The 21,538-nt window shown below is 41.5% G+C and overlaps 7 protein-coding genes and 1 long non-coding RNA gene across 14 annotated transcripts; 4 read left to right on the top strand and 4 right to left on the bottom strand.

The window, feature by feature from the left end:
• Positions 1–2,315: 2,315 nt before the first annotated feature.
• On the top strand, positions 2,316–3,889 carry LOC110187931 (SET and MYND domain containing, class 5). Its single transcript, XM_020957442.2, has 4 exons — positions 2,316–2,494; positions 2,549–3,163; positions 3,228–3,405; positions 3,468–3,889. The coding sequence occupies exons 1-4, from the start codon at positions 2,459–2,461 to the stop codon at positions 3,818–3,820; spliced, it is 1,182 nt and encodes a 393-aa protein (XP_020813101.1). The 5' UTR covers positions 2,316–2,458; the 3' UTR covers positions 3,821–3,889.
• LOC110187934 (transmembrane emp24 domain-containing protein eca-like) lies at positions 3,659–6,211 on the top strand. Of its 5 annotated transcripts, none has more exons than XM_086830107.1 (5): positions 4,271–4,991; positions 5,048–5,317; positions 5,371–5,598; positions 5,663–5,834; positions 5,891–6,211. In XM_086830107.1, exons 3-5 carry the CDS (start codon positions 5,521–5,523, stop codon positions 6,097–6,099), a joined length of 459 nt encoding a protein of 152 aa, XP_086686233.1. In that variant the 5' UTR covers positions 4,271–4,991; positions 5,048–5,317; positions 5,371–5,520; the 3' UTR covers positions 6,100–6,211. The 5 variants fall into 5 exon arrangements, 3 of the variants coding, with proteins under 3 accessions (XP_020813103.2, XP_086686233.1, XP_086686234.1); XM_086830108.1 differs by having other exon boundaries at positions 4,716–4,991; positions 5,377–5,598; XR_015271035.1 differs by having other exon boundaries at positions 4,717–4,991; positions 5,377–5,598.
• Ddrgk1 (DDRGK domain containing 1) lies at positions 6,107–7,341 on the bottom strand. 3 transcript variants are annotated; one of them, XM_086830110.1, is made up of 3 exons: positions 7,115–7,341; positions 6,225–7,061; positions 6,107–6,159 (listed from the first exon to the last, which is right to left on the bottom strand). In XM_086830110.1, the coding sequence occupies exons 1-3, from the start codon at positions 7,209–7,211 to the stop codon at positions 6,155–6,157; spliced, it is 939 nt and encodes a 312-aa protein (XP_086686236.1). In that variant the 5' UTR covers positions 7,212–7,341; the 3' UTR covers positions 6,107–6,154. The 3 variants fall into 3 exon arrangements, with proteins under 3 accessions (XP_086686236.1, XP_086686235.1, XP_020813111.2); XM_086830109.1 differs by having other exon boundaries at positions 6,114–6,176; XM_020957452.2 differs by having other exon boundaries at positions 6,114–7,061.
• A 24-nt stretch (positions 7,342–7,365) lies between these two features.
• Positions 7,366–8,576, top strand: eca (transmembrane p24 trafficking protein eclair). Its single transcript, XM_020957455.2, has 2 exons — positions 7,366–7,782; positions 7,861–8,576. Exons 1-2 carry the CDS (start codon positions 7,650–7,652, stop codon positions 8,376–8,378), a joined length of 651 nt encoding a protein of 216 aa, XP_020813114.2. The 5' UTR covers positions 7,366–7,649; the 3' UTR covers positions 8,379–8,576.
• A 142-nt stretch (positions 8,577–8,718) lies between these two features.
• On the top strand, positions 8,719–12,685 carry LOC110187924 (peptide transporter family 1). The gene is made up of 7 exons (XM_020957435.2): positions 8,719–9,053; positions 9,137–9,361; positions 10,969–11,197; positions 11,261–11,535; positions 11,589–11,794; positions 11,852–12,157; positions 12,214–12,685. Exons 1-7 carry the CDS (start codon positions 9,020–9,022, stop codon positions 12,604–12,606), a joined length of 1,668 nt encoding a protein of 555 aa, XP_020813094.1. The 5' UTR covers positions 8,719–9,019; the 3' UTR covers positions 12,607–12,685.
• On the bottom strand, positions 12,612–14,230 carry nmdyn-D7 (nucleoside diphosphate kinase homolog 7). Its single transcript, XM_020957443.2, has 4 exons — positions 13,921–14,230; positions 13,692–13,858; positions 13,458–13,625; positions 12,612–13,404 (listed from the first exon to the last, which is right to left on the bottom strand). The coding sequence occupies exons 1-4, from the start codon at positions 14,047–14,049 to the stop codon at positions 12,705–12,707; spliced, it is 1,164 nt and encodes a 387-aa protein (XP_020813102.2). The 5' UTR covers positions 14,050–14,230; the 3' UTR covers positions 12,612–12,704.
• An 87-nt stretch (positions 14,231–14,317) lies between these two features.
• LOC147644158 (uncharacterized) lies at positions 14,318–14,787 on the bottom strand. The gene is made up of 2 exons (XR_015271036.1): positions 14,652–14,787; positions 14,318–14,411 (listed from the first exon to the last, which is right to left on the bottom strand). It is a non-coding gene; the product is annotated as an uncharacterized LOC147644158 (long non-coding RNA).
• Positions 14,788–15,249: 462 nt separating this feature from the next.
• p23 (cytosolic prostaglandin E synthase) lies at positions 15,250–16,965 on the bottom strand. The gene is made up of 4 exons (XM_020957454.2): positions 16,811–16,965; positions 16,232–16,318; positions 15,916–16,172; positions 15,250–15,850 (listed from the first exon to the last, which is right to left on the bottom strand). The coding sequence occupies exons 1-4, from the start codon at positions 16,936–16,938 to the stop codon at positions 15,657–15,659; spliced, it is 666 nt and encodes a 221-aa protein (XP_020813113.1). The 5' UTR covers positions 16,939–16,965; the 3' UTR covers positions 15,250–15,656.
• Positions 16,966–21,538: the final 4,573 nt, after the last annotated feature.

The following is a 21,538-nucleotide window of genomic DNA, read 5'->3' as shown; positions in this document are numbered from 1 at the left end:
CACCAGACCTATTCCTACGACATACCCAAATCAAACTTAATTTTCTGTCCCAGCCTAAACGAAAGCTCTCTCCTTTTAGATCTTCATCGTGTCAAGCCAGTTTATTCGCCAGGTCCCGACGGAATTCCAGGCTGTGTGCTCAGGTATTGCGCCGACGCCCTGTGCTATCCCCTTCTGAAATTGTTTACCTTGTCCTTAGAAACCTCCCACTTTCCCATTATTTGGAAGGAATCGTTTATTATTCCTCTCCACAAAAAAGGTAGCAAATTGGATGCCAGCAATTATAGAGGAATCTCTAAGTTGTCGGCCATCCCAAAATTATTTGAAAATATTATCACCCCTCATTTACAGCACCTTTGTAGATCGGTTATTTCTCCATGTCAACATGGTTTTATTAAGCGAAGATCAACAACAACAAATCTTTTGGAGCTCTCTTCCTATATTATAAAGGGCTTCCATAATAATTGTCAGACAGATGTAATCTATACTGATTTCAGTAAAGCTTTTGACTCTGTTAACCATTCTCTCCTCGTTAGAAAACTCGATTCAATGGGTTTTCCAAGTGATCTTCTTAATTGGATCTCAAGTTATTTGAATGGCAGGACGCAAAAGGTCCTCTTTAAGAATAATTTATCCAATGTTCTAAGGGTTACATCTGGCGTCCCGCAAGGAAGCCATTTGGGACCCTTATTGTTTACATTATTTATAAATGACCTGCCCAAAGTCTTGACTAACTCCAGAGTACTTATGTACGCGGATGACGTCAAGCTTTGCGTGCAATACAATGACGTTGCCTGCCAGTCGGATTTACAAACAGATCTTAATAATTTTCAAACTTGGTGCCGTGTAAACTTATTAAACTTAAATGACTCGAAATGCAAGCTAATGACATTCTCACGTGTCGTTCCTAAGCTTGCTACTTACACGCTGAACTGCTGCTCTTTGGAAAGAATTAATTCTGTTGACGATTTGGGCGTCCGCTTGGACCCAAAACTTGACTTTATTGATCATATTTCGTCTATGGTGAATAGAGCCAGGGGTGTGCTTGGATTTATTAAACGGTGGTCGAAGGAATTCAATGACCCCTATGTTACTAAATCCTTATATACTTCCTTAGTTCGTCCTATCCTAGAATATGGATGCTGCGTTTGGAGCCCTCAGTACGGCGTCCATAGTAAACGCATTGAGTCGGTTCAAAAGAACTTTTTACTTTTCGCTCTACGCGGTTTAAATTGGGATGCAAACCAAAGATTACCTTCCTACTCTAGTAGACTCCTATTAATAAACTTGCCGTCCTTAGCCAATCGTAGAACGATGCTAGGGATAACCTTTATTTTTAACCTTATACATGGTGATGTGGAAAGTGCTGACTTGTTGAGTCAGCTTAATTTCCATGTACCATGTAGAACTACTAGATCCTATATCCCATTAGTGTTGCGCCACTGTAGAACCTCCTTTGAACTGCATGAACCTTTTAGAGTGCTATGTGCAAATTATAATGATTTGTACACACTAATCTCTAACGTAGATACCCTTCCTAAATTAAAATCTTTAATACTAACACACTTAGTAAGCATGCAAGCTAACAATCTGGCAGCACGCCGGTAGTTCAATTTTCCTCGTATTCTGTCCTATATTTTCCATCGCGCCTACTAACACCTAACCCTAACAGGCACGTGCCTGGTGTCATACGGGCCACTTGAATGTACTGAACTTAGTGCATCAACGTCCAAGTAAAATGTACTGAATAAGTAATTTAATATGTAAATTTAAATTTTGAATTTATAGTTTCGAGAAATTCATAATATTTTAAAGACGTCCTTAATCAACAAGATGGAAAGCTAGTCTATTGCAACCTACCTGTACCCAAAGCATAATAGCTTAAATTTAAGGATTATAGACATGGCTAATTATCTTATTTTGCTTATAATAATGGAAAACTTCAATTAAACCAAGGGGCGGCATAAAAAAGTAAACGGCTATTCACGATTTGTCAAAGGTCAAATTATATAATAAAATTGATCTTCGTGCAGCAGATATTAATAACAACAAGAATATGTGGTAGAAGTTTAAGCAAAGTAGCTTCAGTTCGAAAGGAGTGGTTTCGAAACAAGTGAAACAAACCATAAAGCCGTACAACGTTTCTCTAAATGTCGGAAATAGATTGAGTTGGGAAATTGATAAAGCTTACGCAAATTTTTAGAGAACACAAAACAATAGACTTTTATATTTTTTCAGATTCAATAAACGTTTTTGAAATTTCTTAATCTGAACACCTGAAAATAGGATAAGTTCAATAATAACGTATAGTTGTACTAAAAACAATTTGAAATAACACCAAGCGGCGAAACAAGTTCTGGCTGACTGGCCGACACAGCTGTGTCGGCGCACCGTTGCGAATGGCGGTCTCACACGTGCAATTGGAAATTTTGTTTTTTTTACGACACAAACAAGGAGGATGAACCACTTCGAGATCCGGGAAATACCCGGAAAGGTAAGGGCTTATGTCCTTGTCGCCTATGTACCCCAACTGACGTTCCGTTTCCAGGGGCGTGCCATGATCGCCACCAAAAACTTTGCGGCCGATGAGGTGATTTTTGAGGAGGAGCCGTTTGTGTCCAAACAGTTCTCATGGAACGTGGCCTACGGCTATGCCGCCTGCGACCATTGTATGAGACCGCTGGAAACGGTACTAGAGAATGTTCGTCGCCTAGCCAGCGATCCCAAGGTTGAGGTCCCTCTGCTGCAACATGACCCCACGGCCGCTTGGGTGGCTCAGTTTACACAGTGCCCACGCTGCAAAGTGCACTACTGCTCCGAAGACTGCCGTATGGAGGCTCACAAGCGCTACCATCGCGAGGGCTGCATGGGCGCATTCCGCGCCGACGACACCCATCCCATCAACGTGCTCAATGAGACGTGGAAGAAGATGCACTATCCGCCGGAGACGGGCAGCATTATGCTGATTGTGCGCCTGATGGCCTTGTACAAGCAGAGTCCAAAAAAGGCGGAATTTCTCGAGCAGCTTCAATCCTTTCAAGCATTGATAGTCAATCGCGAGCAGAAAATCTACCACAAAATGCTGGGCGAAAACTTTGAGCAGCAAATGGAGCAGCTGTATAGAGCGTTCTGCAACGCCTTCGCTGGCGAGGAGTTTGCCTTGGTATTTATTCCAACCTAAACTACTACTTAAAAACCTTTTTAAAAAGTGTTCCTTGACTTGTCAGTTCACAACTCCCGATGCCTTTAAAACGCTGATGGGAATTATGGGCACCAATAGCCAGGGAATTGCGACCAGCGTACTATCACAGTGGGTAACCAAGGTTTCCGAACTGCCTCTGCCGGATGCTGACAAGTCGCAGCTAGACACAGTTATTGATGGGCTCTACGCCAAAGTGGGAGAATGTAAGACTTATTACTTATTGCGAAAATATTCTTTATCAGTTTTCCGTTTCCCCTATGATTAGTTGCTGGCGAATTCTTGAACAACGAAGGCTCTGGTCTGTACTTGCTCCAGAGCAAGATCAATCACAGCTGCGTGCCGAATGCCTGCTCCACATTTCCATACTCAAACGACATTGTGGTGATGAAGACGTTGGTACCCATCCAGGAGGGCGACGAAATTTGTATCTCCTATCTCGATGAGTGCATGTTAGAACGGAGCCGTCATTCTAGACACAAGGTCCTGCGCGAGAACTACATATTCGTCTGCCAGTGTCCAAAGTGCCGTGCTCAAGCCTCCGATCCCGATGTGACCAGCGACGAAAGTGAGGACGATGATGAAATGGATGATTACGAAGACGACGACGATATGAACTAGAATAGTTTCCGTACTTTTTACTTTTCTTCTTTGTCATCAGTAAATCATACACGAGTATTTTTGTACATATTTAAATCGAGATCATGGATGGGAAATCAACTTTTAGATCGAAGCCCCTTAACACCGTAAATCATGGATATGAATCTTATTCTTAATCCGTGTCGAAGCTATCTTTCATCCCGTTCTGGTCTCTATATGATTAGGCAGTGAGATAAAAGTTTTAAAATAATATTTTTTTACCTTATAATTAAATGTAACCTTAGTATTATTCAGCATCTAAAAATGTAAATGTAGACAACCAATGCTAGCAAATTATCTTCATGTAAAATGGCCGAACCACATGATTTAGTATAGGACTCTCAAGGGAGAATGACGCCGAACCAACGCAGTAAAGGAGTAATTTTCGACTATACACATACATATATACATGTAAATATACATATATATAGTATAAGCATCAACAGTCGAGTCGATATAGCCATGACCGTCTGTCCGTTTCTACGCTGCTAGTCTCTCAGTTTTTAAGGTATCTGAATGAAACTTTGCAGTTAGTCTTCCATATACTCGCATTTGTGTATAAGTCGCAGGAAGGATCAGACTACTATTTCATATAACGGCCAATGGAAGGATCAGAAAATATAAAATTGTAAGATATAGCCATTTTTATTTTATGAAAATCGAACTACTTTATGTAGAGGAAAATGCAAAACTGTAAATTTAATAAGTATAGGTGAATGTAACGAAAGTAGGCACTTCTTCGTTGTTTTTAAAATACATTAATATATGTGTATAATTTATATTATATTAATTATTAATCACCCAATTGCAATCTGCAAGGGTATATAAGCTTCGGAGTGCCATTATATGAACATGTGTAGATAAATCTACCCCATCCATTTCTGGCAATTGAGAACGTTAAGCAACACTGTTCATCACAAGCTTTTATGAAGCGCGACCTCTTGTATTTCAACAGATATCGCAAAGTGCGCAGAAAATCGCTTAAATATTTGTTTTGATATTACCCTAAAGCGATCAAATATGCAACATCGACTCGCCTACCTCATCTTTGTCTTGTCCGTTCTACACAATGCCTTCGGCTTGTACTTTTTTATGGCCGAAACTGAGCGTAGGTGCTTTGTTCAGGAGACGCCGGATGACATTACCGTGACTGGTAAGAGCTCGCAAACGATAGAGACTACTAATAACTTCGTATTTTCCCTGGCACAGTGAACTACAAAGCAGAAGTGAGGGACCCCCTGACCACCAACGGTTTTGTACCCTTGTCCCCCGGCATAGGAATACATTGGGAGGTGCGGGACAGCGATCGAAGGGTCGTCCTCTCACGCCATTATAACTCGGAGGGTCGTTTTTCCTTTACGACACACTGGCCGGGTGACCACTCCCTTTGCCTCAAGTCTAACAGCTCCGCCTTGTTTGAAGGATCCCAGTTGCGCGTTCACTTGGACATTCGAGCGGGCGAGCGCACTATGGACTACGGTAGTGTGACACAGAGGAATAAGCTAGATCAAATGCAGCTAAAAATTCTACAGCTTCAGAATCAGGCAGAGCAAATCTACAAAGAGCAGAATTACCAACGCTTTCTCGAAGAGCAATTTCGCCGAACGAATTATACCATTTACTCTAGGACGGTCTGGTGGTCAATACTCCAGATTATAATCATCGTCTTCGTATTTGCGCACATGATCCATTGCTTAAATAAGTTATCGTTCTTGTACGCAGCCTTCTGCAAAGTTCTCAGTGAGAAGACATTGGCCAGGGTAAGTAGAGGTGTTTGTTAATTCCTTAACTGCACCTAATTGCATCCCTCTTAAATCCAATTAGTTCAAAACGTTAGAGGCTTACAACGCACTTATGGAACTCATTGGACCCGAGGGTGAGGGAGTTTCCAAATTGTCCATCTTCCAATGGATAAGGCAGTTTTCGGATCCGGAATCAACAAATGAGAAAGAGCAAATGAATATCAACGAAACGCTTCTAAGCAGAGTAAATGAATGTAAGTGGTTTCAATCCGTAAGACAAACTGATTGCTAAACATCATTTTTCACACAGTTGTTGAAAAGTACTTAAGCAAGAGATTACAAGCAACTGCAGGAAGTCCTCAGTACTACGCATCCAATCTTAATTTGATGCACCTACTAACCGGCACACAGAGGAATCGCAGTGGACACTTGAGCGGCAACACCTTCTTGTTGGTCTGCGAATGCGAAGATTGCAAAACCAACGACTCGACGTCGAGTGGGAACTCAGCAAAATCATAAATCAGACTTTTGACTTTCGGACATCATTTATGCACATCTTTTCGTTTTGTTCTTGTTATTCTATCAACAGATTGCACCTAAATATAAAGTTAATTTATAAATGGCTAACAAATCTCAGGAGCTACCTTCAGCGCCGACGGCGGATACGGGCGTCAGATTAATAAGGTTATTGCTGCTTTCGGCCAGCTCGGCGATGGAGACACGGCCGCGCTGCTTGATGAATTTCGCCACCGCAGCAAGCTCCTCCTCCGAAACGTAGATGAACTTTCCCCGATCGTCGATGACACCGGTGATGGTGCCATCAGCCTGCAGCTCCTGGATGCGGTCAATAGCCTGCTGCGTCTTTAGCTTGAAGGAGACTGCGAGATCCTCTAGAAGGACAACCTTGTTGTTCTTGAGATACTGTATGAAATCGGCAAGGAGGTTGTCCTTTTCGTCAACGTCGCCCTCCTCGAAGCCCTCTTCTTCAACGCTGAAGGCTGCCTTCATCTTCAGGTACTCCTCGTGCTCCTTTCGCTCACGTTCCTCCTTGGCCAGGCGCTCGGCCTCGATGCGCTTTCGCTCTGCCTCCGCCTCGATGTCCTCCTGCTGCTTCCGCTCAGCATCATCCTTGGCCTCCTTCGCTTTGCGCTGCTCGCGATCATGAAGCTCCTGCTCCCGCTGCATCCGCTTCTGCTCCTTAGCTTCCATCTTGGCCCGCTTCTTAGCGCCCATTTTCTCATCTAGCACAGCGCCCTGGGGAACGCGCGCTCCTTCGGCATCGGCGTTCGCCCCATCCTCGTTGTCAGAATCGGCGTGAGCTGCCTGGGCCGCAGCAGCACCAACTGCCGGAGCAGCTGCAGCAGGGGCGTTCTGGCGCAGTCGATTGCGCTGGTTCCTGGCTATTTGGGCACGCCGCGGAACACCCTCCTGTGCGCGTTGTGGGACGCCACGTTGAGGGGCAGCTACCCCTGGCTTAGTTTCTGTTTGGGGTCAATGATTAGTCGGATTTCACAGAATCAATGGCTTTTTTTACCAGTAGTCACGCCGGCATTTTTCTTCTGGAGGAGGTACAGAGTAACTATCACGACTAGCAGGGCCGTGGCGATCCCCACGAGAATGATCAGGTCCATTATCTCCTAACAAAATGGATTGCACGCGATGTTTTGGCAAAAAGGTAAACGTCAACAAAAGTGACACAGCTGCACAGCTGTTGCGACGGCGTTGCCAGGCCAAAGGAATATCGGGCCGCTTTAATTAGAGAAGGATGCGTGAGTAAAATATCGCAGGTGGTGGTTTTCAATTCGAAATTTTGTATATTATTCACACTTCTGAAGAAATTTAAAACTTCTAAGATTAAATTAGATTTATTAGTGCTTTAATCCGGTACTAGAAATTAATATTTTTACTACATTCGAGCAGGTCGTGACGGCTTCTGAGCAAATATCGTCACGTTGTCATCTCCATTTGCCAAACACTTAACTTCGATCTGGCACTTTTTCATATGACGTGTCGGCGAGCCTAACTTTGTTAAACTACTATTTGGAAAAGTCACAGCAAATAGCTCAAAAATGCGCCATCAGTTTGTCAGCCTGGTCCTGGTTCTGTGCGCATTGCACAGCGCCTGCGGCCTGTACTTCCACATATCGGAGACGGAGCGCAAGTGCTTCATCGAGGAGGTTCCCGACGAAACGACAGTGATAGGTAAGCTGCCGCGTACAGGCCTATTGCCAACTCGAATGGTTAGATTAAGCCACTAACGGGTATTTCTATTCTCTGCAGTTAACTACAAGGTGGAACTGTACGATCCCCGCTCTAATGGATTCATGCCCTCGTCCCCCGGTATAGGAATGCATGTGGAGGTGCGGGATAGCGACGACAAGATCGTGCTGTCCCGTGTGTACAGCTCCCAGGGCCGCATCTCGTTTACCTCGCATACACCTGGCGAGCACGTCATCTGCATGTACTCCAATAGCACCGCCTGGTTCAGCGGCGCCCAGCTGCGCGTCCATTTGGACATCCAGGTGGGCGAGCACGCCATCGACTATGCTAATGTGGCTCAGAAGGAAAAGCTGACTGAGTTGCAGCTGCGCATAAGGCAGCTACTCGACCAGGTGGACCAAATAACCAAGGAGCAGAACTACCAGCGTTACCGCGAGGAGCGCTTCCGCCACACCAGCGAAAGTACCAACTCTCGCGTGCTTTGGTGGTCGCTGGCCCAGACCGTCGTGCTGGTCTGCATGGGCTTCTGGCAGATGCGCCACCTGAAGAGTTTCTTTGAGGCCAAGAAGCTGGTGTGATGTGGTCTGCTTCTCAGTTGCCTCACTGTTCCGTGTTTTTTCTCTACATTTGGCCTCTCCTGGTGCAAGTTTGGCAAGAACTGCGAAATTCATCGAAGGATCAATCATCATCAAAAGCCAGGCCCAAGCCTCGACTCCAAGAACTTCTAGTTTTAATTTCTTGTGCGTAATTTAATAAAAATCAATTGTACAAAAACAGACGCCAGGGACTGTCTAGTACCCGCACTTCCATCCTATCGCCACAGTCAGCTGAGCCGGGTCCCGTGACTATGTTTGCCTCGGTGAGCTTGTCTTTGGCTTATCAGCAGCCTCCAGACAGATAACCTGTGGCGTTGGCGTTACTTCCAAGTTTCAAGCTCCGCGCTGTCTGCATCGCGACTGCAACGAACAGCTCCAACTGCCCTTTATCTCTGTCGTCGTTAGTAGCTCTTGGACCGCATTGCTAAGTGGTCGTCAGTCGCGGCACAAAACCAACGTCAAACAATAGAGCGCGTTGTGGAGGTAGCCGAAACGACCCACAAAAGCCGCAACTCTGTAACCTGATCCGGACCGAAGCGCTTGGAAGTCAACAACTGGCCCAGGTCTCTGCTCGCTCTCCGATTCAGTTCGTTCACGTCAGATTAAGTGCACGGCTGTGGAAAATGTTTCGCGCTACGGAAATCGGCAGCGAAGAAAGTGAGTCTGAGGGCAGATAAGATAAGATCTTCCAAGTAATCCTCCTCCCACCTTTCGTCTACTACATGTGCGCTTATGTACAGCCCTTCCCGCTCTGGCGGAGTTAACCCAGGGGGAAGGCCGGGATCTACAGTGGGTCAGTTGGAGAGGTGAGCAGAGGACCCTGCTGAAACGGCCACAGCGCAGCTCGCTGCCCAATTATGGCTTTGCTCCTCCGCCTATCCGCATGGAATACAGATATCCCCGTGCCGTCTTCTTCGTTCTGGCCACCAAGTTTTTTGAGGCTTTCGCTGCCAACGGCATACGCAGTAAGTGTAGCAGACTAAGTACAATTATTCGGCTTTGTCTGCTCGACAAAAATTCCAAATACTGCTTATCAGCGTCTGAAACGCAAACACAGGACAGTCTTATTGTAACTGTCAAAAGGTCTAAGATGCATTTTATTAAAGGAATATTTAAGTTGTAAAACAAGTAACTTTTCATAAAATTAATATTGATTTCATTTACGAAGAACTCGAATTTTAATACATATCTCGATGATATTGATATTATCTTAATTAGTAAACTTCTTAATAAATGTTAAACTTTCAGGGATAAAAAATTGCTATGTATTCCAAATTAAACATAAACATACTTATTATCAGAGTGAGATAAAAGTGACACAGGCATCTGCAAGAAGTTTTTGCAATGCAATTTTTATACCCTTGCAGGGTATTATAATTTCAGTCAGAAGTTTGCAACGCAGTGAAGGAGGCAATTCCGACCATATAAAGTATATATATTCTTGATCAGGATCAATAGCCGAGTCGATCTAGCCATGTCCGTCTGTCCGTCTGTCCTTCTGTCCTTCTGTCCGTCTATCCGTTTCTACTCAAATTAGTCTCTCAGTTTTGAAGCTATCTGAACGAAACTTTGTAGTTAGCCTTCTATATACTCTCATTTGTATATATGTCGGAACGGGCCGGATCGGACGACTATATCATATAGCTGCCATAGGAATGATCGGAAAATTAAAAAAAAAAAATATTTTAACTTTTTCAGTTTTCAATAGAATTGGATCAAATTTCAGATATAGCCATTTTCCTATACTCTACAATTTTGCATAAAATTTTATGAAAATCGGACTACTATATCATATAGCTCCCATAGGAACGATCGAGAAATTAATACAATTAAATTTATAACTTTTTTAGTTTTCAGCTGATTTTCATCAAATTTGAGGTATAGCCATTTTATATTAGTCTTAAATTTTGTGTCAAATTTCATGAAAATCGGACGACTATATCATATAGGTGTCATACAAACGAGGAAAAATGCAAATCTGCGAATGTAAAACTGCAAATATAATATGTATAGGTGAATGAAATGATAGCAGGTATTACTTCATTGTTTTTTAACACAAATAAATATAATTTATATTGTTGAGATTCCAAGTCATAGAAGTTCTATCTGCAAGGGTATATAAACTTCGGCGTGCCGAAGTTAGCTTCCTTTCTTGTTTATCATTGATTTAAACTTTATTCACATTATCAAAAAATAAATTACAAACAATTTAACTAGTTTTTAGTTAGAAACGCTGGTAGAAATTTTGCTTTTCGGCTTGAAAAATATTCAAACTTTTTTGCAATTCATTTTTTAATAAAAAATCAATATAAAAATTGAGTATTGTTCGTATTGAGTATTTTCGAAACATTAATTTTGAACTTTCACTTCCATTTCTATTTATATGACGTGGACGGCCTTTTCCAGAGATAATTTACTTCTTCTTTTTTTCTTATTTTACAATATTTTTGCAAAATATGGCACAGTCTTGATTGCAGCGGTGACCTTCGTTTCATTGTCAAGAAATCGAGATTAATGGTAGCATAACGATTATGGCGGCTAACCGATTAAGAGTTATTTAATTAAATTTCAGCCATACTCGCCCTATATCTGCGCGATGATCTCAACTTTACGGAGAGCTTCTCCACGGTAGTGCTGCACATCTTCAACTTTTTTGGCCAGTTCTGCCCTATATTTGGCGCTATCCTGGCGGATAGCTACATGGGCAATGTGCGCACAATATCGGCCTTCAGTTTCCTATATGCGTTCGGATGGCTTTTGCTCACGTTGACATCCCTTCCAAACATGACAGTGTCTCTGGTGTGAGTATTTCTTTTATGTAAATTTCGTTCATATTTAATGTAACACCCCAACCTTTATGTTAGCCTGCTGGTATCAATCGCCCTGCTATTCATAGCCGTGGGTAATGGATCCATTCGGGCCTGCATCACCTCGCTGGGAGCCCTACAGTTTAAGCTACCGGAGCAGAGCGTTCACCTGTCCGAGTACTTCTCTTTCTATTATTTCGTTTACTACTTCGGTATTTTTCTGAGCAAGATCATTCCGCCCCTGGTGCGGGCAAACACGCACTGTTTCAGTAAGACGGAGTGCTATCCGGCCGTATTCGGCACCCTGGGCAGCGCCTTTCTGATGGCTTGGTGTGAGTATGCAATGGTTAATTTTCTTTGAATTAAAACTAATCGGTGATGTCAGTTATCTTTCTGATCGGAAAGTGTTTCTACAAGGCCGAGAAGCTAGCCGCAGACAACATCCTTTTTAAGTTCTTTGGCTGCATAAAAACGGGCTTGGTAGAGAAATGGCGGCGTCGCAAGTCCCCGAAGCGTTCCAGCTACTGGCTCCACAATGCAGTTGGGGCCTATGACGAGAGTTTCGTAAACGATGTATCCCGCGTTTTGAGGGTAAGTTAAGATGTCCTGATATTTGCTTCCAATAACGAGTGCCACAATCTTCTCTAGATTTCCAAGCTGTTTATCCCGCTGCCCTTTTATTTCGCCCTGTTGGCGCAGCAAGACTCAAGCTGGACCTTCCAGGCCAGCCAAATGAACACCACAGTATTGGGCGTGACCATTCAACCCGATCAGGCCAAGGCCGTCGGCCCCATTTTCCTCTTCATAATCATCCCCCTGTGGCAGTACATAACGGTTCCTTTGTTGCGGCGCTACCTAAACTGGGAACTTCAGCCGCTCCACAGCGTGACCGTTGGCGGAATTTTTTCTGCCGGAGCTTTCTTTTGTGCGGGCGCTGTGCAAGAACGCATTATGGTGAGAAATTATCCATTTCCAGGATATTTGCCATTTCATCTAAAGAATTTTTGTAGAATTCGCCCTTGCAAACGGTCAACATAGCCTGGCAGATGCCACAGTTTCTGCTTCTCATGATGGGCGAACTGCTACTCTCAATTCCGGGTCTACAGTTCGCCTTCACCCAAGCCCCAACCACCATGAAGTCTGTGGTCACGGCTGCTTGGTTCCTAAACAATGCTTTCGGGAATCTTATCGTGGTCCTGGTTACAGAGCTGGCTTTGCTCAGCTCCCAAGTGGCAGAGTACTTCTTCTACGCGGTGGTTATGCTGGTATGCATAATCATCTTTGCCCTGTTGGCGTTTGATTACGCCCTGCAGGAACGGAAGGGAGGCTTTTATATTCGGGGCTTGGACATCGATCCGGAGGATCGGGATGTGCCCAGCACGAGCCGTAGTGACAGCATCTAGGTGGCTACATTTTTATCACTGGTAATTTATTAATACACGCACACACGCACTAAACTCAAAATAAATATTTTAACGCTAAGTTAAGCTAACTAATTGGGTCATTCGACGATTTTAAACATGTACTGCAGCTCTAGGTTACAATCATCTGGCAGATCGGTACAGTGGATGGCGTTCTGCACCTTGGATTTACCGAACTTGGCGCGCAGCGTGTGCGGTCGCAGTAGCTTAGCGATCTCCGGGTCCATGGGGCCGCAGAAGTTGCGGAACTCTTTGTGCGACTGCTTGTCTGGATCAACGGACGCGATTTCCATGCACATGCAAACTCCGCTGGCCAACTGCGCAACCATGGGTATGTACTCGGGCAGGACGCCGCGGTACACCTCGTAGAACTCTTCGCAGTTAATGCGCGCCATCAGAATCATGCGCATGGCTGTCACCCTGAAACCATTAGCCAGAATCTCGGAAACAATGTGGCCTAACAGGCCGTCCTTGATGCTGTGCGGCTTGATGATGGCTAACGTGGTGTTCTGAAACTGGCATTCCTTAATGATGCTGTGGCTTGCATCGAAGAAGAACTGCAGGTCCATCACCACGTCGTTATCGCTGTCTGAGTAGTAAAACCCGTAACGAATCTCCTCACACTCGCAGAGCTCCTCCAGGCCGGGCGGCAGCTTCACATTGGACGTCTCCATGTCGGGGCTTTTGTAATTGGCACACGCTTTCATGATCTCGACCACGTTGTCCCCGATTAACTCCAGGCTAATGGCCGGCCCAGCTAGCAGTTCGTTCATCAGGACACTAGGGTTAAATCGAAGAGTATATTAAAACCATTTATGCGATGTGCTACTTACGAGCTGGAGACATTGGTCTTGTCCTTCCCGGAAAGGAACTGAGTGGCCATCTTGGGTGTGAGATCTACCATCAAGCCGTGGTTTATGTTGATCTTGTTGTCGATCAGCGCCTTTAGAAACTTGCCGAGATGCTTGGTCCACATGCTGTTCTTCAAAAGAACGAAGCCCCTAGAAGGAAATGAGGATGGTATTATGGATAAGACAATGAGGTGGCTGGTGAACCTTGACACCCACTTTTTTCGGTATTTGGCAAGGTTGGTTCTAGTAGTATCGTCCGCATAATCCACAATGTCGAACTGCCGGCCAAACACATTAATCTTGGAGCCAACAAAGAAGTCGCGCTGCGTCAGCTCCGGAATCTTGGTACGACGCAAGAAGGTTCGCTTGTTGCGCTGGTCAAACTGGCAAGGGGTAACATGTTACCAGGAAGTATCTGCGGGCTACTCTGGCCAAGATTACTTACCACTTCTACCGCCTTGTCGGCCACATAGTAAGTGATCAGGAAAGTGCGTATTATCCCTGCTTCCGTGTGGAACCACTCGGCCAGGAAGGCCAGACGCCGTTCGTTCGCCGGAATTGCAGCTGGTTTCATCTCGGGGCTTGGACTCGTGGCTATTCCGTTCGATGACTTGACATCCACAATCCAGATCAGATTTTCCGAATGGAAACACTTTGACTGCTTCGCACATTTAAGTGTGCTTCCTCTTCCCCGCGTTTCCACAGTAACAGTGTTGCCAACGCAACCAAAGAACCAGTTGTGCGCGGAATTCAAAATTATAATGTAAAGTAATTGTAATTGCAATTGTAATCGTTCCAAAGCGAATATATATATAAATGGCGCATAAGAAAACAAAACCTTTCAGTGTTCTTCATTAAAAACGAAAGTTTATTTTCGTTAGTCCAAAAAGTGATCGTGGCCCATCCTTTGATGACATCTTTGGCGAAGAAGTATTCCTATAGTTATTTTCGAATTTCCGTAAACGGGCGTAAAAATTAGTAAAAAAAAAGATATAAATTATGTAATCCACATAATATGTAGAAATTATGGTTCAGTTTGTGTTTATTAAGCTCTACTTCCTGAGTGTATTTCTAAGTGTGTTTATGAACATTATATACATAGTTTGGAAGTCTTTTTTTCGAATTCGTGTTCTTGAAGTTCAAAACCGAATTATGAGTATTATAATTTCTACTTACTTTCCCATAGCCATAACGTCACTTAAAGATTTTCAAATTTTATGAATGTAATTTAGAGAGCAGATAAGATATCGCTTAGAGATCCATTCGTACCTTAATTGTGGTATATAATTTATTGAATTTAACGTAGAAATCGATCCGTTTTGAGCTGCTACTTTTATTTCTTTCCAAAACCACCTATTTTTACACCCTATCAGGGATATTTAGTTTCTAAGCAAAGTAGAGCAGCTAGCTTAAGTTAGACCTAGCTTAGTTTTTTTTCAGGTGTATGTCTAAACGGACAAATCGGAGCACAATCGGAAAATATTTATTTATATATAAAATATAACAATTTTATTTTAAATGATAATTTACTTGATTACGTTACTTTTCAGTTACAGTTATTGTGTATAATCCTAAAATGTTCTCAATATTATTAAAAGGGATAAGTGCATCAAAATTAATATAACGATCGATTACTTGACTACGTTGTTTTTCATCAAAAATAAATATAACGATCCTCTAGTATGAGAATAGAGGAATATCTCACCTTTAGCAAATTTTACAAACTACGATTTCCAAAAGTCGGCTACCCTTGTTAGAAATTATGTTTACTGTATGGGTTTAAATTTTGTTTATTGTAATTTCCTTTATTTACAGGAAACAAAAATAATAAATTGCAAAAGGATTATTGCAATGAATTGGTTGTAGCTTTCCTCCGGTTGTTAATTTCTAGCGTAAAACTTATGTGTTTCCCTTGTCGGCGCTAATTCATCTTGTTCCTTGTGTTATTTCTTGTTAACATTGCTCCCCTGAATACGTATATTCATCTAAATTAAATGTGGATTTCTTTTCGATTGGAATAGTGTATTATGTACGCATGCGTGTGTGGATGTTTTGATGGGCGATGTGGCTGGGTGATTTCTTCTTGAGTGCGTGGGAGAGGGAGAGTGTTGCGTTCGTGTTGACTTAATGGTATAAGCGCCTCGGCCAACGCTATGACTACGCCAAAATGCTAGACACCATCTAAGCAGCAGGCTTCTTTTTGTCGCCTTCGCCGCCCTCCTCCTCATCCTCGTCATTCTGCGATAGGCTGGGGATGTTGTCATCCGAATCCTCTTCCTCTTCGTCGACATTGAAGTCGTCGAACTTGTTGTTCCAGTCGCCACCAGGGCTGTTCAGGAAATTTCCAAACATGCCGTTGTCCTTGGCATCTCCACCTGCATAAAGCGACACCCGATGTTGCATAGCGCATTCAATAAACTTATGGGATTCTCAAACTCACCCTCCTCATCGTCGGACTCATCGCGCCACTTGGCGAAGTTGGCTTTCAGGAAATGCAATTTGGTCTTATCCGTGGTCAGGGAAGACCAGTAGGGGCCAGCCGCCTTCTTGGGTATTGTGAACTCTAAGCAGCGGCCAATATTCTTGCTGGTGACCTTTTCAGGATCCACCTCGTGCAGAAAGTTTAGTGTGACCTCGTACTTCTTTGACGCATCCAGCACGTTAACGCCCTTGAAGGTGAAGCTGTTTTCCGTCACTCTATGGGGCACAATTCGGTTTAATGGAATATCGCTTAAGCTACTACTAGCTGCACCTACTTGTGTTCGATGTCCTTGCACTCCACATCAATAATGACGTAGACCAAGTCATTGCGCTGAGCCCAGGAAACTGGAGGCGGAATAGATCTGAAATGAGCGCATCATTAGGTAAACACAAACAGATTACAACTTGAGGAGTATGGCGCAGGGCGTCCGGTATAGGGTGCGCGGTTGTCATGGCAGCCCGCGCCGAATTTTCTGGAAGCCCGCTGGACAGGCCAAGACCTATGCAAATGCTGCCGGCTACCATTTGCATATATGTACGGATCGACCGGCCGAAAGTCCATGCTGAAAATCCGTGAAGCTAGACATAACCTCAAATGCTGCTTCACTGATTTGGCCCAGAAATATCGCAATGCAGATGCGCACGGGACACGCCCACCACAAACGCACCGCCACGACCGACGTCGCCATGCGGAGCTCCTTCAGCACGGAGCGGATCGTTCGTCGCCAGCGGCCAGCCAGGCAGTCGAAAATGGACGCCGCCGCTGCCGCAAGAAAGCACGCGACGCACAGAGAAGCCACAAAAAGAAGTCGCGATAGCAGCCGGGACTGGGGCCGCGGCAGCTGTCTACTTACCCTGCTGTTGCCGACATTTTGTTGCTACTTGCGAAATGCTGCTTAAAAGTTTTCTGAGCCGGTTTACTACTGACTGACAGCCTGTTTTCGTTACAAAAAAGGCAATTCGGCTGAATAAAAATTGTCATGCACAGTAGAGGTGGTGGAGAAACATCGATGGGAACATCGATAGCAACATCGATGCTATCGATGTTTGTAAAACATCGGCCTGCCGAACATAGATGTTTACCCTTCTCTATCTGCGAAAAAACTAAAAATTCAATTGTAAGTAAAAATGAATATATATTTTTATGGTAATAAATTATTTATATCTTAAACATATAGTGGATGCTCCTAAAAGGAAGCGAGGAACTTCGGTGGCTTGGAAGCATTGGAATATGCTATATACTATAAATCTGAACTTTAAAATTCACTAAAATGAAAAAAAAAAAAAATTAAATAAAAAAATTAAAAAAGCTACTCAACGATTAATTTTTTTTTTACATTTTTTGAAAATACCAAAGTATCTGATACGATTTTGTTAATTTGGTCACTTAGGAATCCAAAGCTGTTACTTAACATTTTGAATCTGACACGTCTGTAAAGTCATTTTACACGTTTACAGATACATGGGGTCAAACTCTCATTTTTGGTGACGAATATTCATTTTTGCAAAGGAATTCCCATGTAGAATGTAAAGTTCGTAACATATTCTCTTTCGGGTGTATGGTGGCTAACAGAATATACTCAAGTTTCAATCCAGAGACTTTAACGAACTTTTTTTTTCAGAAGTTTATGAAATAAAATAAAGTTAAATGTGTTGAAAGTAATAAATTCTTTTACTCATAACTTTTTTTATTATTATGTTTTGTACGACCTTTGCACTATGGGCCAGGAAGTTAATTTTTTATCCAAAATTTTTTATCTTAAATACATTTTTTAGAGTCAACAATAATAAAGAAAAGTTGTCTTTAAACAAATAATTTGTTTAAGTTTTCAGCAAAAAATTCATTGCTTTCATGACGTGGCCCTAAAAGTATGGAAAAAATTTTTTAACTTGTACTTTTAAAATATTTAATTAATGAATTATTAATTTAAATAGGTTCAGGGTGGTGCAGGCACGTGCTGCTCGAAGGGCATTTGGCATCTAACCAGGCCATCCAAAATGACCTACGCCTTGTCCCCGTGGGCGACCTATTACACCTACACAGCAGAAGATACTTGGACAGGCTAGTGGTTCACCCAAATCCACTTGCTAGCAGGCTTGCCAACCCGTAATCTCTTAGAAGGTTAAAGAGATTCCATCCCAGCGATCTGTCTTTCCGTTTTATACATTAATAATGTGAATATTGTAAATATTTGTATATAATTCAGGCGCATATCCCATATGTACCATATTTTCCTTACCTTAAAAATTTGATGTTGGTCTAAAAAACCTCAGAGTGCGCATTTGGGATAACCTATACATAAAAGCGAAATGTTCAAAGTTATTTTTTAAATTTTTTTTCAATTTGATCGGAGGTGGTACCGTTTTGGGTTTTACTAGTTACATTAAAAGCATTTCTATGTGACTATAGCTGCCCGCATAAGGGTAAATATCCACTTTTGTAAGCTGTCATTTCGTAACCATTGAATAGAAAGTATAAAAAATTTGAGGAAAGATAGCTTAATCTATCCTTTTTACGACTGGTTCCAGCACGCAGGCGCAAATATGAATCGTTTTAAAATTTGTCCGCTTTGAAAACAAGTTCCTAGGCATTTTGGCTCTATTACAAAGCAGGCGTTCACCTTCTGATGTTTCGTTTTGGAAAATCTTTTTGTCCCTCTGCCTGGGACTACACCTAATCAGACTCGAATCTGGAATCCACAAAAAAAAAACAACATGGTCCAACATGGTCTACAAAAGTATTGAGGGAAATCCCGCCAAAAAGGAGGAAAAGATTAACTTTTCTCATTTTATACTCATTGGCTTACAGCTCTCCCCTTTTTATACCCTTGCAGGGTATTATAACTTCAGTCAGAACTTTGCAACGCAGTGAAGGAGGCACCTCCGACCATATAAAGTATATATATTCGTGATCAGGATCAACAGCCGAGTCGGTCTAGCCATGTCCATCTGTCCGTCTGTCCGTCTGTCCTTCTGTCCTTCTGTCCTTCTGTCCGTCTGTCCGTTTCTACGCAAGCTAGTCTCTCAGTTTTGAAGCTATCTGATTGAAACTTTGTAGTTAGCCTTCTATATACTCTCACTCGTATATATGTCGGAACGGGCCGGATCGGACGACTATATCATATAGCTGCCATAGAAATAATCGGAAAATTTTTCCAAAAAAAATTATAACATTTTCAGTTTTCAACAGAATGTGATCAAATTGGAGATATAGTCATTTTATTATACTCTACAATTTTGTGTAAAAATTTATTAATATCAGACTACTATATCATATAGCTCCCATAGGAACTATCGAGAAAATAATACAATTAAAAAATATAACATTTTCAGTTTTCAACAGATTTTCATCAAATTTGAGGTATAGCTATTTTATATTAGTCTTAAATGTTGTGTCAAATTTTATGAAAATCGGACGACTATATCATATAGGAGCCATACAAACGATCGTTTGATTTAGAGCAAAGTGCAAATCTGTGAATGTAAAACGGCAAATATAATATGTATAGGTGAATGAAATGAAAGCAGGTATTACTTCATTGTTTTTTAATACAAATATATATAATTTATATTGTATGGATTCCTAGTCATCGAAGTTCTATCTGCAAGGGTATATAAACTTCGGCGTGCCGAAGTAAGCTTCCTTTCTTGTTTTTATTTGAATTATTTTTTCCCTGCACTCAGCCATTCAAATGTTTATAATTTGCCGAATTCTAAAATATTATAATTGGCACTTTATTAAAATTGTATTTGTGAAATATTTTATATATTAAATAGGGAGAAATACAATTCATTAAGTAAAAGATCAAAATCTTAATTTAATGAACTGGTGGACATGTTACTTTCCTCTCGAACGAAATTTCAACGGAGAATTGTGGCTCTTGTTCGTCTCCTTGGATTTTCCTCTTATTGAGTTGCTTCTCTAAAATACTGCAGCTTCAGACCACACTATAGTTGATAAAAAAGACGACAAATGTTCGCATATAGTCTTGGAAAATCTTAAATTAAGTAAATTTTTTGCAGTTAGTTGTTGAGGACTTCGCTTGTTAGTTTGCGATTCATTGGATTTAAAAAAAAAACAAGCTAACTTCGGCTCGCCGAAGTTTATATACCCTTGCAGATAGAACTTCTATGACTAGGAATCCATACAATATAAATTATATATATTTGTGTTAAAAAACAATGAAGTAATACCTACTTTCATTTCATTCACCTATACATATTATATTTGCAGTTTTACAGTCACAAATTTGCATTTTTGCTCCACATCTAACGATCGTTTGTATGGCACCTATATGATATAGTGGTCCGATTTTCATAAAATTTCACCCTAAATTTAAGATTTAATTTAATGGCTATACCTCAAATTTGATTAAAATCTGTTGAAAACTGAAAATGTTATTTTTTTTAATTGTATTATTTTCTCGATCGTTCCTATGGGAGCTATATGATATAGTAGTCCGATTTTCATTAAATTTTACAAAAAATTTTAGAATAATATAACACGACTATATCTAAAATTTGATCAAATTCTGTTGAAAACTGAAAATGTTATAATTTTTTTTGTAAAAATTTTCCGATCATTTCTATGGCAGCTATATGATATAGTCGTCCGATCCGGCCCGTTCCGACATATATACGAGTGAGAGTATATAGAAGGCTAACTGCAAAGTTTCATTCAGATAGCTTCAAAACTGAGAGACTAATTTGAGTAGAAACGGATAGACGGACAGAAGGACAGAAGGACAGACGGACAGACGGACATGGCTAGATCGACTCGGCTATTGATCCTGATCAAGAATATATATACTTTATATGGTCGGAATTGCCTCCTTCACTGCGTTGCAAACTTCTGACTGAAATTATAATACCCTGCAAGGGTATAAATATAAAAGGATCCGAACTCTGATCCCAACTTATGGACAAATACAGTGCCAGTAGCCTTAGATCAATCGGAAGAAACTGATCCTTAGCCGACTAAAAGTTTATTTTATTTTGCCTTGATTTCAGGAACGAGAAAAGTGAAATGAAATGATTTGGATTAATTCCCTGCTTTTTTGGGCTTATCTTTAAGAGGTTCTATTGCCATTATTCGATTTATTTTTTATTTTAGTTTTTTTCCCCTTTGTATTACCCATATACATTTTACATAATAAAGAAACGGATTTTATATAAAAAAGCTTCAAAAACGAATATAAATAGTATACTAGAAATTATTGTCAACGCGAGTAGTCAAATTGTGAATTTTCCCAACCAAAATAATAATAGTCATACAAATGCAAGGGTTTACACTTATTTAATTTGAAGTATTCGAAATATATGAGGCTTTTGAGGTTATCTATGTCGGATACAATATCTTAGAATACAATACTTTTAAATGAGATATACAGCTTTTTATTCTTGTTTTGTATACAAATGTACAAATTAACACTACTGAATATGCTGATGTTCAAGGATAGGGTTCGAATTTACTGTGATACTATCTTCTGACTATGTTCATTGTCCCCTGAAAGGCGATAAAATATAAATTGGAATTTAAATGAACTCATGGGAAGAATTATATCTCGACATTATGGGAAAAC

This window comes from Drosophila serrata, unplaced genomic scaffold, assembly GCF_035046125.1.
Source record: "Drosophila serrata isolate PLE 108 unplaced genomic scaffold, ASM3504612v1 contig_228, whole genome shotgun sequence".
Taxonomy (NCBI): domain Eukaryota; kingdom Metazoa; phylum Arthropoda; class Insecta; order Diptera; family Drosophilidae; genus Drosophila; species Drosophila serrata.
Note: the sequence above shows the minus strand (reverse complement) of the source record. Positions and strands in the feature narration are given on the sequence as shown.